Source organism: Clupea harengus, unplaced genomic scaffold (assembly GCF_900700415.2).
Source record: "Clupea harengus unplaced genomic scaffold, Ch_v2.0.2, whole genome shotgun sequence".
Lineage (NCBI taxonomy): Eukaryota > Metazoa > Chordata > Actinopteri > Clupeiformes > Clupeidae > Clupea > Clupea harengus.
The window spans coordinates 7,040-26,734 of record NW_024880019.1 but is presented as its reverse complement, the minus strand read 5'-3'; the positions used below and the strand labels follow the sequence as shown (position 1 = coordinate 26,734).

At 45.1% G+C, this 19,695-nt stretch overlaps 1 protein-coding gene across 2 annotated transcripts in view; it reads right to left on the bottom strand.

Annotated features, from left to right (window-relative positions):
* LOC122131119 (calcipressin-2-like) overlaps nt 1–18,067 on the bottom strand; it is a 33,749-nt gene extending 15,682 nt beyond the window's left edge. For both annotated transcript variants that reach the window (XM_042706037.1, XM_042706038.1), the window contains exons 1-3: nt 17,921–18,067; nt 5,421–5,594; nt 1,217–1,388 (exon numbers count right to left, since the gene is read on the bottom strand). In XM_042706037.1, coding sequence (XP_042561971.1) covers nt 1,217–1,388; nt 5,421–5,594; nt 17,921–18,007 — 433 coding nt within the window. In that variant the 5' untranslated portion in view covers nt 18,008–18,067. The remainder of the gene's footprint in view (nt 1–1,216; nt 1,389–5,420; nt 5,595–17,920) is intronic.
* Nucleotides 18,068–19,695: the final 1,628 nt, after the last annotated feature.

Sequence of the window (19,695 nt, the reverse complement as noted above, 5' to 3'; positions counted from 1 at the left end):
TTCCAGCTCCTGCCTCCTCTTCCTCTCCATCTTCCCATAATAATATTTGAACGGGGGGGGGGGGGGGGGGGGCTATAAAAAGGTGACCTGCCCGAAAGACCTTGGAATGACACTGCATGAGCTCAGGCTGTTCTTACTGGGCGCACGTGTGTTTTTGTTTGTGTGTGTCTGTGAGTGTGTGTGTGTGTGTGTGTGTGTGTGTGTGTGAGTGTTTGTGTGAGTGCGTGTGTGTGTGTGTGTGTGTGTGTGTGTAAATGAGAGTCTGTCTGTAGAAGTGAGCACGTTTGTTTGTATGTTTGTTTGTGTGTTTGGTTTTGTATGTGTGTTTGTGTGTGTAGAGTGTGAGTGTGTGTGTAAGCGTGCATGTGAGTGTGCGTGTGTGTGTGAGTGCGTGTGAGTGTGTGTGTGTGTGCATGTGAGTGTGTGTGTGCGTATGCGTGCATGTGAGCGTGCGGTGGTCCACAGCACACCAACCATCTCCTCCACCGTACCTAACAACACATCGGAATAAATGCAGAGCAGACCATGTCGTGGCAGACTGAACAGAACAGCTCCACTGTAATGTGTATTACAGCCCCACACGGCCATCCAGCTAGTCCGTCGCCTCTCTGACACACTCTGACAAACAGCGCTGAAGGTCAGTCAGGTGTGAGTTGCGGCTGTCGGACAGGAGAGGCCTGACGTCACCCTCTACGCAGCGCGAAAGGGCGATGCAATCGGAGCTGATTAAATGTCCACTTGGAACGTTTCGAGTGATGAGGTCATTGTGTCACTCATTGTGCGGTTGAAGGTTGAGGACATCTGACACCTGGTCTGACAGTTTAGCTTCTGATTGGGGGGGGGGGGGGGGGGGCGCTGAGGCTCGGGGAGGTGACATAATTACTCTGCACTGGACTATATGCCACAGTTGTAAATAATGGGGTTATGGAGGGGGGTCCGTAGCGTTCCCACTAGAGGATATATATGTGTTATACGACTGCATGATAGGAGCAAATACAGATTGGATACAGATTGGATTAGAATGGTTTGTGATGATTGCTTTTCCTAACTTAATGCTTAAGTGTGTGTGTATGTGCATGTATGTGCATGTGTGTGTGTGTGTGTGAATGTGTGTGGGAGAGAGACAATGCGTGTGTGTGTGTGTGTGTGTGTGTGTGTGTGTGTATGTGTATGTGTGTTCGTCACAGTGTGTTTGTTTGGACAGTAAGTCTCTCACCTGGGCCCAGTTTGGCGACGGCGTACAGGAGGTCGTAGTTGATGACGGGCGTGGCCTCGTCGATCTGTTCCCAGCCAATGGGAGGGGATCCGGGTGGAGAGATGAGGAACTGCTTGGAGGGCTGGGGCGGAGCCAGATGCAGGTTGTCACCATCGGAGACAGGGTTTTGGACCTGACAGGAAATAAACATTTATCGCCATGGAATCAACGTGGTGCATTATTTATCTCAACTCATGTATTTTACATGCCATTAAATCATACCATAATTTAACAAAAGTAATACAATTCATTCTTTAGAAAGAAAAAAATATTAAGAACCATTATTTGACACATTTTTAACTCTTTGTGTTCCTGACATGCTATAACAATCTCTGGGTAAAAGATGTTGTGACTACTGGTTGTGACTACTGGTAGACAGGTAAATAAGACAATGTAAGTAAATACCGTTTCATTTAAAATACATGTAAAATACATGCCCCCCTGAGACACTAGATCCCAGTAGACTACTGTTTGAAGAGTTCATAGTCCTGACACTATAGTTGAGATCAGTTTCATCAGATCAGTTGATGGTAATTAGTTTTATACCATATATTGAAGATTCAGTCTTAGGTTTGATCAGTCAGGATTCAGGTTTATTCTTGAAGAATGGCGGCCGACCATTTGTGAGACAGAGACTTTCAGATCCATCCTCCCTCACAGAACTTCACCTCAGCATATCTGACTTGTTCCTTGGGGAACAGTCTGTTAAATACACTATATCTAAGGGGTGTCACCGTCTATTCAAATGGGCCATGCATGCAGGGTTCTTTGTCCTGACCTGGGGGGGGGGGGGGGGGGTGAGAGTCCAGTATCAAACCTCACTACCCAGGTCAGAGACAAAGAATATTCACCAAGCAAAGTCCACTCATGGCTAGTTAAATCCAAATAAAAGTAACAATTATGACTAGGTATAATATCATTGACTTATTGACTATGGCATATTCTTATGACCTATGCTGGTCCCTTCACAGTGCATCATTTCCGATGGAGATGGAGGTGATGTGAAGCTCCTTGAGGTACTGGGGACGAGGGCCCTGGGCCCCCTGCTGTGCACCACTGGAGTCAGTGTGGGGGTGAGGCCTGTCGCTTTGAGGAGGTGCTCAGACCAGACCAGTAAGAGCTGCCTCAATCCAGCCCTACTCCAGATAATCCTCTCATATACAAAGCCTACAGCCTTCACCCTCTGAAGCCTTTCTTACTCTCTATGTCTCTCTCTCTCTGAAACATCCATCCCGTCTCTCTCTTTCTGTATCTCTTCTCACTCTTGTCCCTCTTAGCAGTGTGCAACATGAATCTATGTCCTCTTTCCCTCTCTTTAGATATTGCTCTCTCTTGTGCTAGCTTCAATCAGCATCAATCTCTCTCTCTCGTTCAGCATCCATCTATCTCTCCATGCATTTCTGAGCCGTGGTTAATCTGTCTTCCAGGGCTGATCTGGAGAGCTAGTGACCCTGACTACCCCTCCACTCTGATGGGAGGGGGGTGAGGGGCACACTTAAACCAGTCTGCTGTGACCATACTGTACACCAGAATTAGTTCTCCCACAATCTCTATCTTATCTGTTTTTTTCTTTCTTATCTCCTATCTCATTTGTCTTCTTTCCTTTCTCTCCCCCCCCCCCCCCCCCCCCCACCCCAAACACACACACTCCCATACACACTCCTTGTGGCTAGAATTGTTCCTGTGATGTACTCTCTGCTCTGCTTTGTGTGACATCTTGAGTCATGTATAAAGAGGATTGATGATGGGGGCCATTCACAGTGTCCCTCTTTTGTCTTGGTGTTCTTTGCTGTGTGTTTGTGTCTGAGGGCACGCTAACCATCAAAGGACTGGGTCTGCTGTTTTTGTCAGTGATGTTAGGTGTTTATTTTTTCCTGCGGTTTGCCGTGTGTGTGTGTTTGTGTGTATGAGAGAGAGGGAAAAGACTGCTCAGAAAGTGTACAGTGGCATGCAAAAGTTTGGGCACCTCTGTTCAGAATGTCTGTTACTGTGGATAGTTAAGTGAGTAGAGGATGAACTGATCTCCAAAAGGTATAAAGTTAAAGATGAGACATTCTATTCAAAATTTTAAGCAAGATTAGAGGATTATTTTTGTTTTGTACAATTTCAGAGTAAAAAAGGAAAAGGAGCACCATGCAGGTTTGGGCACCCCATGAGATTTGAGCTCTCAGATGACTTTTTACCAAGATCTCTAAGACCTTAAATAGCTTGTTCAGGCTATGGCTTGTTCACAATCATCATTAGGAAAGGCCAGGTGATGCAAATTTCAAAGCTTTAGAAATATTCTGTCCCCTAAAACCTTGTCCCAACAATCAGTAGCCAAGGGCTCCTCCAGAAGCTGTCCAGCACTCTAAAATAATTGATGCCCCCTAAAGCAGGAGAAGACTATAAGAAAGACAGCTAATCATTTTCAGGTAGCAGTTTCATCAGTTTGCAATGTAATTAGGAAAAGGCCATTAACCGTAACGGTGGAGGTCAAGTTAAGGTCTGGAAGACCGAGAAACCTTTCAGAGAGAACTGCTCAAAAGACCTTCAGGAAGATTTGGCCGACTCTGGAGTAGTTGTACACTGTTCTACTGTCTGTCTACCTTCATGGACGTCATCAGGAGAACACCTTTCCTGCGTCCTCACCACAAAATTCAGTGTCAGAAGTCTGCAAAGGAACATCTAAACAAGCGTGATGCATTTTGCAAACAAGTCTTGTGGACTGATGAAGTTGAATTAGAAGTTTTTGGGCCGAAATAAGCAAAGGTATGTTTGAAAAAAAAAAGGGTGCAGAATTTGATGAAAAGAACACCTCTAACTGTTAAGCACGGGGGTGGATCGATCATACTCTGGGCTTGTGTTGCAGCCAGTGGAGCAGGGAACATTACACTGGTAGAGGGAAGAATGCTTCCAGAATTCGCTGGTATTTAAGTAACCACACCGATTAAAAGAGGATGGCTTCAGGATAATGATCCAAAACCTCAAAATCCACAATGGACTACCTCAAGAGGCACAAGCTGAAGGTTTTGCCATGTTTCTCACAGCCCCCCGAACCTCATCATTGAAAATCAGTGGATAGACCTCAAAAGAGCCGTGCATGCAAGACGGCCCAAGAATCTCACAGAACTTTTCCTTTTTTATTATTTTGAAACTATAAAAAGACGGAAATAAAAAAGTAATCTTGCTTGCTTACAAGAAATGGGTCATCCTTGTGCCTTTTGGAAAACAGGTCATCTTTTACTCTTTAACTTAACAGAAATCTTGACCAGGGGAGTCCAAACTTTTGAATGCAATCTGTCTGTCTGCCTGTCTGGATGGATAGACATGTAATTAATGCAATGCCAGAGTGAGACACGTACACTTCTCCTATACCCTCCCCCTCATTAGTACTGAGTGCAGACTGGAGAGGAGTGCGTCAGACAGGCGCTCTTTGATGCCAACTCTCTCTCTCTCTCTCTCTCTCTCTCTCTCTCTCTCTCTCTCTCTCTCTCTGTGTGCCAAACTATCTGAGCGAGTGCCTTGTCTCAGTCCACTGAGAGCCTCCAGCTACATAAACTCTGTGTAGTCTCACTCCTCATACTAATGGTCCAAACTGAAATATTACTCTAAAACTTACATGCACCACTAGATCACCCCCTTATATATTTATTATATAATTTATATGATGGTTCAGCCTCATCAATAAAAATACATCAGTGTTATGTACTATTCAATTGTTATAGGTATTGATGGTTTGGGTTTATAAAGTAGATATAACTGTATTAGCAATGACAAAGTTTAATTCTCTGCATAGATTTATTTATCGGATCAAAGGTCATTCAGCAAATACTTTTTAAAGTTCAACTAAAAAAGGATGAAAATGGGTTATTTGTCGAGTGGATGCTGATTCTTTCGCAACTAAGTTTTTGTTTTCAGCTGTGGTAACTTATTTCTGAGTAGAATCCTACACTGTGCCCGTGCTAAGGTACTATGCGTTTAATCAATTGCATGACATAAGTTCACGATGCTGTGAGGATACCTTTGCCCTTCTCAATTTTACATGGAACTTATTTTAAAAACCAATGGGGACACCTCTTTTAATGTCTTATAGTGTATGCTAAATAAAGTTCTTGTAGTGGAAGGAATTACTCAAGAAGTTCTAGTTCTAGGCATTACTCTGTGTTTTAGGAGGGTGCCTCACCTGGGCGAAGTAGAGCTTGAGCTTCTTGCCCCTGAAGGGCGTTTCATGCAGCTCTATCCTGGCGCTGGCTGCCGCTTTGGGGCTGCTGAAGTTGATGCGCACACGCCGGAAACTCTTGAACAGCTGGAAGGTGGCGTTGTGGTCATACACCAGGAACAGGGTCTCGAACATCTCCTGTGATGGACCATACGCAAAGAGAAGAGGGGGGGGGGGGGATTATAAATTCACTTTATCAACATTATACTATAATCCTGATGGTGGGAGATGACAATTTCCTGCAACAGACAAAGAACAGTATGACAATCATATTAGAAATGATACCTTGGCAACGAGGGTAAAACTCTGGGGTTAGGCTGGGCTGACTGTGTTCAGCAGGAGGCTATTCACCCATTATGAGATAGTCATGGTAGAAGCAATCACATGAGGAACAACTCAGCCCCTCCCCCCAGTTTAATACTCAGGGAAGAACATAAGATGGGAAAAATCTCTTTCAATTTACATCGGATTGACCAGCTGCCAAAGCACAATGCATAAACATATAATTTTTCGGTCACGGGAACTTTGGGTAAAATAATATTAATTAGCATTGGAGGTCATTTGATATACTACCTTCTCTGACTTATTACAGTCTGGTACCATGGAACTATTTCCTTCAATAAACATGCTTAGATACCATCCCACTATAGTGAGATACTATCTGGTAGGGAGACGGCCATACTATTGCACGCTGATGGGACCCTGTGGTGTGGTCTGAACAGAGACTATAGAGCTCTTAGGGGGGAAGTCAAGGCATGGGAGTGCATATCAGGCCTGATGCACATCATTCATTTCCTGCACGACTGAAGAGCTACAGAAAGGTGTCTTATCTTTAAACTAACTCACACACACACACACACACACACATACACACCAACACACATACACACACACACACACACACACACACACATACACACACATACATACACGCACATGCAACCCCACTGCCACCCTGCACCCCCCTATACACACAGGCGCAAATTAGTGTCTACACAAAAACATACACACAGAAAACATTTGCATAAACACATTTCAGTCCTGTTTATTTCACCAGGGCATTGCCACCTATTGAGCATTTCCTTAAACAGGGAAGCTGCTCAGACAGACTGTCCTTTCACCTGAGGATTACACATTTACTGAGGTCTACCTCTGAGATGAGGTGATCATTTGATAATGAGATTTTCAACTCAATGACCTCCGGATACTGAGTGGCTCCATTGCGGATTCCTAATCCCTGGCACAATGACTCATATCTTGAGCTGATCTACCTGCGGATGCACCTCTTCCAGATTTCATTATTTAATGTCGGACATGATTTGGAAATTCAATTTCACCGTTTACTCCTAGCTCTGTATGTACGTCGTGTTACACAAATCACTTGTCATTATCAAATAAAAAAAGACCATCTGGAGGAGTCGTGAAGAAATCCGATGACTTTAAAGTGATTAGATTCTGTTTGTAAACAGGAAAGCGTGGGATTTCGTATAAACCGCCACATCTGTGGGGATCCCATTCATTAACCAGGGACTGCTGCTTCACAAGTTATTTTAGATGTAAAGTTAATTCAATGAACTGTGCTTTTTTTTTGTCAAAACTGGTTGAGAAATGGCATCGTAAATTCTAAATGATAAAAGTCTTGACAGATAAACCTTCATATAAACACAGCTAGAGTTGAAACCACTGGGTTACTTGGAAATGGTGAAAGTTGACTCAGTTGATGCTGACATATGAGCAGACCTGATCCAGTAACTTGATATAATTGTCAAGGAGCTAAAAATAGAACCCCCACCATTCTTTTATGAGAGGAAAGTGCTGGAATGAGTGGCGGAGTTCAAATAAAACCAGGAATGCAAAATAAATAGATAAGATCCTGTCATAACACGGCCCTTTCGGATGGACAAATCCATTCCTGGCCAACGTGCATCTACATTTGGCCTCAACAGTCCACTGACCCATTTATGGAGATAAAAGGCTTTTGGCACAAGGAGGGTTGTGAGTGTTTTTTTTCCGCATTTGCAGGTTTACCCTGGATAGTCAAATTCCACTGGGACTGACAGCTTAACTCTCTTAGAGCAAAATGGTCTAACGGAAAGCAGCCTCGTATCTTCCTACGGAAGTACCAGGAAGCAAATGCATCCCGTTTTACAGGAACCATTTCATCTGCACTTGTATTGCAGCAAAGACTTAACTCCATGACCTTGGACTTGCTAGGCCCTTGCTCCTCCAGTGTTAAAATGGTACCTGAAACAAAAGGTTCTTGCCAGCACTGTTCTGTTCTGTTTGGTGAGTCGGATCCATTCCCTGCGGAGTGGGGTTTGGCACCTCTGTGCAGAGACTGCCCTGGCTGGCCTGACAGGTGAATCATCTACACTGTCACAGACTGGCTTCACATGGGTGCACGCACACGCACACGCACACACACACGCACACGCACACGCACACGCACACGCACACGCACACGCACACGCACACGCACACGCACACACACACACACACACACTGTTCTGTGCTGCCCCCCTCTCTCTACTAGGAGACAATAGCCAGATTTTATGCTGATGTGGAAATGTGTGTTCAGGTGACGACCGTACTAGCATACATGCACGTACACTTGTATGCACACCCACCCACCCACACACACACACACACACACACACACACACACACACACACACACACACACACACACACACACACACACACACACACACACACACACACACACACACACACACACACACACACACACACACACACACACACACACACACACACCCACCCACACACTTCATCTCAGTCTCACAGCTGGTGTGTGTGGGAGCTCTGTGTTCGGGTGACAGACCTGGCTCTGAGGCATGACTCAGCAGCTTGGGTCGTGGTGAAATGACTTGGAGTTTTACTCCTGCGCTCTGTCCCACCCCCTCACTTCGCCTTCCTTCAAGGAGCCTGACTCAGCACTTTCTTCTGAAGTCTGGGGCCGTGGCCCGAATGACTCCAGACGCGGTGGGAAAGTGCCAGAGTGACTTTCTGAGAATCCCGCACCATTCTTTAGCCTTTCACTTCATGGACACGGACTTACTGATAACTGGTCCATCTTGTCCAAAAATCTGACCAAATTATGTATTGCTTGTCTCCAATAACTGCTACGTGAGCCACAGAGCAGCAGTTTAGGATGGAAAAACAGAATAATGAATGAATGCTTTAGCAATACAATGACTGGAGTTGGTCATACCAATAAAGCTTTTGAAATTGACATTTCACTATATACTATATATAGACACTTCCCAATATTAGATGTGTCTGTATGCATAAAGTACATTCTATAAACGTGCATCTACATATAAGAATGGCCTACAGTTTACTATACCAACCCTTGGCTGAAAGACTACAACGATGCATCCTAATTCATTATTCTATTTTTCATCCTACACTGCTGCTGTGAGGTTTCTCTGTACATATGATGGATCACAACAAATAGGAGACTGGAGAATGCTGTATTCCTCCCATTAATCAGTGATGTAAACCAGAGGATCGCAGGGCAGGGTGCTGACTTAGCAATGGAATGCTTCGAACATTAAACCTGACAAAGAAATCAATAGCAGACCCTTAATAAAAGCAGCCTTTGGTTGGCCTGAATCAAACTGGCTGCTGTGATCTCATGTTGATTCTATTGCTATGGGTTACACATTTGCAGAAAAAGAAGGCTCCCTCTCTTTAAATCTCTCCTCTCTTCCTCCCCCTCTCCCCTTCTCTCTTCCTTTCAATCTCTTTGTTCCATCACTCTCTCCATCTCTCCTTCTGGAGTGCTCTCTCTCTATCTCTATCTCTCTATCTCTCACTCTCTCTGGAGTTGTTCTTCCCAGGGCATTTGAGAATTGTCTATTTGTGGAGAAAAATAGATTGCATTCCTCAACAAATATGGACAGCTTGATCGAGGCAGAAATAAAGAGAAGGTGGATGGAAGCAGAATAGCTTTCTAAAAATACCCCTCCACTCTCTCTTTCTGAAGACCCAGTGAAAGCATTCCATTGAGTTAGGTAAATAGCAGATTTCATTAGGACCCAAATTTTGCTCTGTGTGTGTGTGTGTGTGTGTGTGTGTGTGTGTGTGTGTGTGTGTGTGTGTGTGTGTGGCGACAAAGAAAGGGTCCTGAGGCAGAATCATAAATGCACACAAGCAAGCAGGCAGGGGCGTACACACACTCACATAGCTGAATCTGACACACACAGTTCCACTCATATACACACTTACACCCAACATATACACTTACACCCAATCACACAAACTTGCCTGCAAACGTGCACACTCATTCCCACGTGCATGTCACACACACACACACACACACACACACACATGCATGCACGCACACACACCCAGTTACTCAACATAAACACACACACAAACGCACACCTCAAAAGGGAGGAAACGAGCCTGCAGTAACCCTATATCCTAAATCTGAGAACAAACCTCAAACCAAGTCCCCAGTTTGCTCAGCACAGAGACGCCACCAGCAGCCTGACAATTTCACGTCATAGCTCCCCCTCCCTCCTATTGGAAGACTCTTAGAGTTTACGCATCTATGACGCTGTGCCCCCAATCAACTATTTCAGAGCTATAAATATCCAACGCTCACATACACCACCATGCAGTAGCAAGATGAAAATCAATACCATTAAATAAAATAATATATATACAGTATACTCACACACACGTATATAAAGAACGCTTTGAAGGGCAGCCTCATTAGACTCTGATGGCTCTGACTCACCTGACCTTTCCTCTGCTCTAATTGTGCGGATGTGTCGACACTATGAAAACAGCTAGCAGACACTCCAACTTCAGGCATCGATCGCCTGAGTCACCATATTTTTTTCCACTATAAAACCTGTCGTGGAAGGGCGCTGGGGAAAGGGGGTTTATGTGAAGCTAACTCACTTGCACAAAGCTGGTTGGAAGTACTATAGTACTTTTTAACTAATGTACATGAGTATAACTGACCTGAAATGAACCTGAACTGAACTGACTTTAATTCAATTGAATAGAATTAAATGAATTGAACTGACATGAATTGACAGATTCAGACAGAACAGAATGGAAAAGAATCAAACTAAATTAAACTGAACTGTATTAAATTGATTCTTGGGCTTGAGGCATGGCCCAGATGGTGTCATCGTAGTTGGACTGTTCCTCCAGGTCATCTTAATCAGACGTGTTTAAAACACTGGGACAGTGAGCTAAAGCATGGTGATTTGGCAGGCAGGAGGGCGGCGTGGTTTGCACATTTTTAAAAGCCTTTCTCCAAGCTTGTTTTGTCTGCTGGAAGCTGAGGACATGGAAAACTTGTGCTGTATTGACACGGAGAGTGTTTCATGGCCGTTTGACAGAGAGAGAGAGAGAGAGAGATGGAGGGAGGTGGGATGGAAAGAAAGTCTATGTGTGTGTCTGAGGATTTGTGTCTGTGTGTGTGTGCAAGTCAATTGTCCAGATATTAATGAGGGAAGGTCTTCGCGGAGACCTTCCTGGATGCCACTGCCTTCCACTGTGGCCTCATCCACCATCATTCATCACTGCACATCCCAAATGCAGCGGCTTTAACCAAAGGCAGTTCACTGAGGCTGTTATTGTGAATAATGTATTCACTAGCTGTAGAATACAGCGTGGACCTTACCTTAGGCAAAGTAGGTAAAGAGCTGTCCATCGAATAGCCCTCAAAAGGAACAAAACACAACAAGAGATGAAAAAACTACAAAACCCATCAGCCAACAAGCAAAGGTAATCAGCTCAGATGGAACATGAAGCACAAAGGCTGCCCTTTGCTAGAACATTCCTACAGGTCCAAACGTCACTGATGATTGTCAAGCACGCCTTCCTGTCCCTCCTCAGCTTTCTCATGCCGCTGTCAGAGATGGGATAGATAAATGAAAAACATCTACCCTCTTGCTCTCGTTTTTTTTTCTTCCTTTTTTTTTCTTCGGTGGACATTCCTGTCGCACCACAGCTGTCTCTTGTGTTCTCTGGGTTTTATGTAGGACCTGGGGGCGGAGAGAGCCGTGGTAGTTATTAAATAATCCTAATATTTCAACTCCCCAGACACACATAGATGAGCACACACAGCCACAGACACACACACACACACACACACACACCTCCTCCAAAGAGAAAGAATAACACCTCTAAATTACTCGGCGTGACCTTTGCTGCGAGCTTTTGAAGCGTGTTATCAGTGTTCTGCAGTGAGGGCAGAGAGTGGGAACAGTCGGTTCTCTAATGGAACCTCTCATTAAGCATGGGGCTCCAAGCTCGCAAATCAGAGAATTCCACAGACAGGGTCAGAGAGACCGAGTGGATGGGATAAGACTAGATGAGAGATGCTTCCCATTCCACTTGCTCTCTCTACTTCTTTCTCACTCTTCCGTTCTCTGTCTCTCTCTAGCCATATTTTTCTCTCTTGTTCGGTTATCATGGTGTGTTGAGTCAGTCTAAAACATATTTCTGTGAGCGAGGGAAGTGGGGAAGGGAAGAAAAAAGAAAGAGGGAAGAAAACAAGGGGAGAAGGACTGAGAAAGGCAGACACTGCCTTAGATGTGCAGAGAGAAAGAAAGGGAGGTGTCATGCCCCATGGGGGCTTTTCATCTCTTTCTGCTTCACTGGCATTACCACTTCTCAGGAACAACAGCATGCTATGTTGCTACAAAAATTCCCGGTATTTTTTTCCATGGACGTCAGGAAAAAAGGCAGCCCAGAGGGAAGAGGAAAAGGACAGAGGGCAAGGCAGTGGCAGAGGGGGGGGGTAGAGAGAATGAAAGAAAGAAAGAAAGAAAGAAAGAAAGAGAGAAAGAGAGAGAGAGAGAAAAGGGAGACAGACAGAATGCCCCCTCTCCTGGAGGAGGGCATCACTTGTGGTGTGTTTCCATTGTGGTGTGTTTACACTGCCCCCTCATTAACCTCGGAGGAATCTCGGCGCTGTGTGGCACGGCGTAACACAAGAACCCTTCTCACAGGCCATCCATCAATAGCCGTGGAATGTGCCGGTACTTCAGTTCCTCTTATCCCCCTCAGAGACATCTAAACAACATTTCTTCTCCACGGTGATGCCCAGGTCGGCAGACATGTCAGGATGGAGTGCGCAGGTCACAGTCTCACCTGGCTCAAACATACAGCAGGCAGCAATGGGAACTCTTTGGGAAGAAAAGGGTTTGCATGTCCAAAGTGAATCTTCAAAAGAGTGAATCTTCAAAAATACTACTAGAAAGAAAGAACGAATGGACTAGAGGTTTTCACAATAGCTATTTTGTTCTTTATAGAAGTTTCTGCACAATTTCACCTGTGCAACAAAGGACCTTTTTAGCTGGCAAAGGATTCCTTTAGAAAAGTTCCCACAAAGAACCTTTTTTCAATGAGTTTCATCGATTATGGGGGAGGAACCTTTTTTTCAAGCCCTTTAATGACATCAATCAAGTTTGATATGTGGCAGGAGGCCCAGCATCAACATCACCCAAGATCAGCTGGTATTTGTGTTGCAGTCGACAGGGCCATTGAAGCCAAATGATCGGGTGGGGGCCTCTCTTCCAGCCCGCTATTAAACCTGGTTCCTGGCTTTATGTGCGCTCATTATGGAACTTGGGTCAATCGTTTTAAAAACATGCTGAGAAAAGTGGGTAGATCTGAACGAGAGGGGTTCGTTTCGCATGTATCCGTTCGACCCAAAAAAAAACAACAACAAAAACAAGAGCAACAACAAAAAGGGCAGTTAATCAGGAAGTGCTGTTCCAGGAAGGCGAAATGAACCAGGTTCAATCCCGGCGTGGCAGCTATTTAACTCTGTAAGTGGCTGGATCTGGAGCGATTCAAAACATCGCCATTTTAGGATCGCCTTGCGATGGGGGCCCAAGGGTCACTCTGGGTCAAATTAAAGGGAAAAAACAACAAAAGATGGTGGGGGTGAAAGGGAACTGAATGAAGCAGCTCTAGACAGAGGCACTGGTCTTGTGTTTATACAGTATGTCTATGCTGATGTGGAGGACTGGTTCAGTAATGCATGAAAGTGTCCTAAAGGGCACCGCTGAACTGAGGCCCCAACTCCTACATGTCTCCAGCGTGACCTGGAAGTGCTAACAAAGGAGCTATTAATAGGTCTGTGACCTTAAGAGGTGCTGCTCACATTGGCCTTTTTTCGATGTGTGTGTTTATGCTGTGGCCCTAGCTTGTTTTCCTGAACAGGCCACAATAGATCTAAAATGTTATGCGTTACTGAAAGGCTTTTAGCTTTATATTGCGTTTTGTTTAAAGAGACATTTCCTCTTCCACTGCTCGCTTACATTTGTTCACTGATGGCAATGCACAAGGGGTTACTACAAGGAAGTGTGTTGGGTTTTAAAGACCACAGAAGGACGAGTGTGTGTGTGTGTGTGTGTGTGTGTGTGTGTTAGGGGGATGGGGAGTTATTTGGTATGAGCCTGGTGGGGAAAAGTGGTCCAAGGTGTTCTGTTTTTCCAGCGCCTTCCTTTGAGGGTGCAGAAGTATGCGTATATACGGGTATTTAAGTAATTACATGCGTCTACAAGCCAAACCTGTGTGTCTGTGTGTATATATGTATGTGTGTTTGTGTGTGTGTGTGATTGTATCCGTCTGTATGTGTGTGTGTGCTTGGGTAGGCTGTTTTTGTTTTTGATTATCTTTGTGTGTGTGTGTGTGTGTGTGTGTGTATGTGTTTGTTAGCCAGGGAAATTACTCTAGCAGGAGATGGAGAGCGGCAGGGGTGAGAAGGGAGCAGAAACCCAAGGCAATGCTAACCTTAGCACTATTTCACCAGTAAATGTCAAATTTAACTGCAGCTTCGGCTGCTTTGGCTTTAATTGAACACAGACCCCTATCCACCGAAGCAGGAGATAGATTAGCTCAAGTGTTTGGGATCGAGTAGAGCAGGACAATATATATTAATGTAAATAAATCTATGAGCAATAACCTGAACGCGAAAAAGAAGAAGAAACACACACACACACACGCACAAACACACAGTGCCATTGCACTAGGCTACATGATGCTCTCTTCTTTAAATATACCAAGTCTTTGTGCAATTAGAAAAGCTTTGGCAATACAAGATGATATTTGTCATGCCAATAAAGCTCATTTGAATGGAATTGAACTGAAACAGAGAAGAAGAAAGAGAGAGAGGGCGAGATGGACAGTGACATAGATAGAGAAGAAAGACAGCAGAATGGACATCTAGAAAGGAAGACAGAAACAGGGGAGGGCATAAAGAGAAAAACAGACCGAGACACTCTAATTCATCTTAAGCAGACCCAGGCCTAGAGTCATTCGATGCTGTCAAACGGGCCCGTCCGAGGTGACCTCTGACCCTCTCCCTACGGAGCCTCTCTCCGAGTTCAGAGCTCCTGTAAAGGATCCACATGTCCCCCCCCCCCCCCCCCCCCCCCCCGCCCCCTCCCCTGTACAGGAAGTCTGAAATAGCAGCTGGAAGGCAGGGGTTAGTGATCCTATCTCTATTCAGCCATCCTCTCATAAGGCAGATTTTCCATCTCTTGGACAGGGAGCGAGAGAGTGAGGGGGGGAGATGGAGAGAAAATGAGTGAGTGAGTGAATGAGAGAGAGAGACAGAATGAGGCGGGGGTGGGGGGGGTGGGGGGTACGAAACTAAAGAGGTATGACAGCTGCTGCTTTTACTGAGGTCGTTTCTTCAAGAATAGCTACATTATGTGCTTCCTGAAAAAACAGAGCACATCCCTGGCCCTTTCAAGACTAAGCCCCACCAACTTTGGGGTGCTTGAACCTGAACTGCTAAAAGTATGGTGAAGGCTTAACATCCTTCCCTTGATGCTAGTCTGTTCACAGTAAACAAATGAACAACAACAACAACAAAACTGTTTCAAACATGGTCACCTGTGAACCCAAGGCTTTGATTTAAGGGAGAGGAAGGGAATTAATGTCAGTGGGTTTAATCCTCTGCATCAGAACAACAGAACAGTCGTACAATCTGGATCCCTCTGCTTTTCCTACCTAATCCTTCCCTCTAGCCGGGCACTTTGAATTATGTAATGCCATTCCATGGTAATTATACAGCAATTACCCCTGTAATGATAGTGCGCTTGCAGGGCTCGTTAAGAGGCGTTCAAAATACTGTTCCCCTGCTGTCTCCCTATCCGTGGCGGTGGGAGAGGAAAGTGTGTACGGAAGCATCTCTTAGCACGCCACCTCAGAGCGTTAGCTTCGCGCAATGCGGAGCGACAACGTCCGCGTGGAAGGGGCTTTGAGTAAGCGTAGCCGCTCACTATTTAGAGAAGGGAACGCTGGGCCAGGACATGGTGTTTGACAGAGAACAGCGAAACGCAGACTTCTAAGTGTCTTCGAACGATGCGACTGGTAAACAATACGACACGTTGGAGAAAGAGAGAGAAATGAGTAGGGAGTCCAAGAATTCATAGCAGTGGAGAACGACTTGCTTTCTGTGCACAGAAATGCTTCCTTTCACACGCACACACACACAAACACACACACACTGTTGCCATTTCCACTTGATTAATGAATGTGTCACACCCACATGTAAGAAAGATAGAAAAGACTCAAAGTCCCCGAAAGAGATGACACTAAAATAAATAGCACAGTAGAATCAGCCCTGGGTGTGCTTGCTCTTAAACACAGCCTTGGCTTTCGCAGATGGTTCTGATAGCGTAGTACAGAGATGCTGATAAAAGACATCCGCTGCACTGCAGCGCTTCACATTGCGTGCTCATGCAAACAACGTCCTAAACGCACACAGCCTTATTTATCATCACATCGCAGGTGGCATGACCAGGCATTTGGAGTGCTTTCTGCACAGGCCACACGGAGGGCCTAAAAGGATCCTTGAAAAAAAAAAAAAAAAAAAACTCCAGCATCTCTGCCTCCTCTTCCTCTTGTCTCTCAGTCTCTCCTCCCACTATACCTGGCTGTCTAGACGGCTAATGAACAGTTGATGGTTTTCATTCCTTGTACAGTGGCGAGAGGCTTCACCAAACCCGCCTCTGTAGATCTGGGAAGTAAGTCGTCAGCGTGAGCGAGCAGGAAGAGGTCCATAAGAGCTGGCTGTCTCATGTCCATGTCGAGAGGAGGTGCTTTTTTTCTGAGTCACTGGAGCAGGTAATACGGCGAAGCCAGCCAGGTTATGATGTCCAGCCAACTTCCGCCCTGTTCCACAGAACTCGCCCCCCCCCCCCCCCCCCCCCCTGCTCCTGAGAGATAGCGATGATTAACCTTCTAGGAAACTCCCAGGCTTTCCAACAACAAAGAATTAAAGGTAGAAATTGAACATTTATTTCTATTCATTAACAGAGAATGAGGAACTGTTAGGGGGGAAAAAAAACAGTGCAAATTTGAATGTGGGGCTTGAACGTCCACATACATAAGTCTGTATGCGTTATTGTTATGCAAGTGTTTATTGTGTGTGTTCTATTGCATGTTGCATGTGTGTGTGTGTAGTTTCTCTTGTGGGAGAGCGATGAGAGTGACGGGGGAGAGGGGAATTTTTATGAATGGAACAGAACAGGGGGGGGGGGGGGGGGGGGGGAGGTGGCGGTGGTGGTGGGTGCGTAGGAGGATGGGCAGCGTGATGCAGAGCGATTCATAGAAATGCGTCTGGTTGGCGCGTGGACACTGAGACAGACACCGCTGCCCTCCTCTGCAGCACCAGAGCAGAGCTGCCGCACTTAAGAGCACACACACGCATGTTTTTTTTTGTATGATCCAACACACAGACAGCACTGTGTACACTTACATTATATAAGATGTGATGAGTGTGCATTCCACATGCATACACACACACACACAAGACAATGCACATCTTTTACATCTCTAGATATCTATACTAGCAACTTCATATCAAAGCATTTGAGACTCTAACAAACATTGTGCAAAACCATGACACACACACATATACACACACACAGACAGTCGTATATCTACATTAAGTGTCAAGTTTTTCTCGTGCCTCATAGATTAAGCTTGATACAAAAAAGCCATAAATTACTTAACTTAAGATGATTACTTATAAACAACAATCTACCTACTTCTGTGTAATGGTTCAAAGCCCAAAGAAGAGTCATTCTGACACCTCATCTCTTTCCCTCATCCACAAATATCTCACAAACAAGACCAAGCAAAACTTTCAAACTTTGCTTCTATTTAGTCAGCGTACCTGTAAACCGTGTGCATTTGAATGCAGCATGTTGCACTAAATTCATGGCATGGCATACTGAAAACATGGTGCTTGGTCACAATGTTTAACCACAACTGCAACATAAAGACTCACAACAAAGTTGTCAAAGGTTGTATCTGGAGTTTAAACTCACATGGTGATCGTAACACATGCGCTCTTCGAGAAGAGGGTTTGCTGCTCTGTCAGCACCAACATAACAACAAACACACACACACACACACACACACACACAGCTGCCTGTTCAGTCGCCTACCTTGACCTCCTGGTTGGTGAAGACCTCCACGTCCACCATGCAGGCTATTAGCGTGGACGCGTCACACTCCATGCTGCGAGATGGCATGTTTCACCGGTACTGATGGGTGCTGGTCAGAACCTGAACAATCAGTGTGTGTGTGTGTGTGTGTGTATGATTAATGGTTGTGTTTGAGTGGCTGCTAGCGTAGAGTTTAAATGTGTGACCAAGCGTGGCAGTAGCTACTGCAGGACTGTGCGCCTCTGCGTGTGTTTAATTATTCTGAGGAGCGCAGAAAACACGCTCTCCTTTTCTCTCTCTCCCGTACTCTAGCTGGCTGCCTCTCTGATCCTCTATTCTGGTGAGGCAGAGAAACACAGAGAGAGAGAGAGAGAGGGCGGGAAGAGAGGACGAACGAGAGAGAGTGGGGGAGGGAGGTAGGGAGGGAGGGGAGAAGAGCAGAGTCTTGGCCATTCCCCTCCCTGTCTCTCTCGCTCTCTGACACACACACACACACACACACACACACACACACACACACACACACATACGCTTGTCTTACAATTACATCACAGCCTCACTCAATCAAACAACCAGAACTTTCCTTCTCATCTCTGGTTTGATGTGTGTGTGTGGTGTGTGTGTGTGTGTGTGTGTAGGGGAGGGTGTTTAATGCAGTGAAGCAAACAGAAAATTGATGATGTGCTGAAGCTGGTTGTAGTCTGTTGCAGAGCAGGCAATGCTTTTGTGAGATGTATGACTCATTCCTGCAGATCTCAAGCCTTTTACACACACACACACACACACACACACACAACACACACACACACACACACACACACACACACACAGTCTACATTCTTCCATCTTAACATGGAGAGACAGACACACAGCCATTTTCTGTTTCTTGTTTAAGCCTCGTCATCGTGAGAATGTTCTAGAACTTCTGAAAAGAGTTTGCTACATGAGTAAATACTGAGGCGCTGTGTTCACTGTGGACTCTATAGGGGGTTGACCTTGCACCAAAATGTTCTGTATGGTGTGCAGGGGTGCTGCTGCAAAGAACTCCAAAAAACGTGCCCTTTCTTTGTCTTATCACAGGATCTTTTATTGTCAGATTATTTCTAGACAATTCTTCACTTCTTTACTTGCTCACATCTGAAAATGTTACGCTAGTTCAGCAAATTCGAGCTTAATTTTTAACAAATTCAGTATTACAGATAATTTTTAGCCAACCCCTTCCTATTTACAGAGTACCCCATTTGGAAAGTCTGACTTTGTGACCATCAACAGGCCCATCTATTGATGATTACCTAATTGAACCGCTAGCACAGGGTTGTTTGTGTGGACCACATGGTCTTTGTTGGCCCCAATAAAGTGCCAGTTATACAGGGCTGAGGTGGAGGAGCTATTGGTTTGTCAGTAGAAGCGGATCCCACTGATGTTGCTGCATCCACCACTGCAGCAACCCTAACTAACAACAGCTTAATAATTCATTTGCATTTCCAGACATTTACATATCAAATCGCCCCGCTCACAGCCAGCCAGCACAGTCTGCCAGCTCTGTCCCAAGATAGATGAGCCAGTGTGTGTTGTAAGTATGGCTTTTTTTGTGTGTAAGGTTGATCTGTAAACCTGCACTGTGGGGACCAAGATTTTTGTGGGGACAAAATGATTCATGGATCATGTTGGTATTTTAACAAAGACGGGACCCAGAAGGTGGTCAGGTATAGATATTTATGTATAGATGTATAGATAGGTATACATTTGCCCTTGATGTTCAAAGCTCAGCTCTC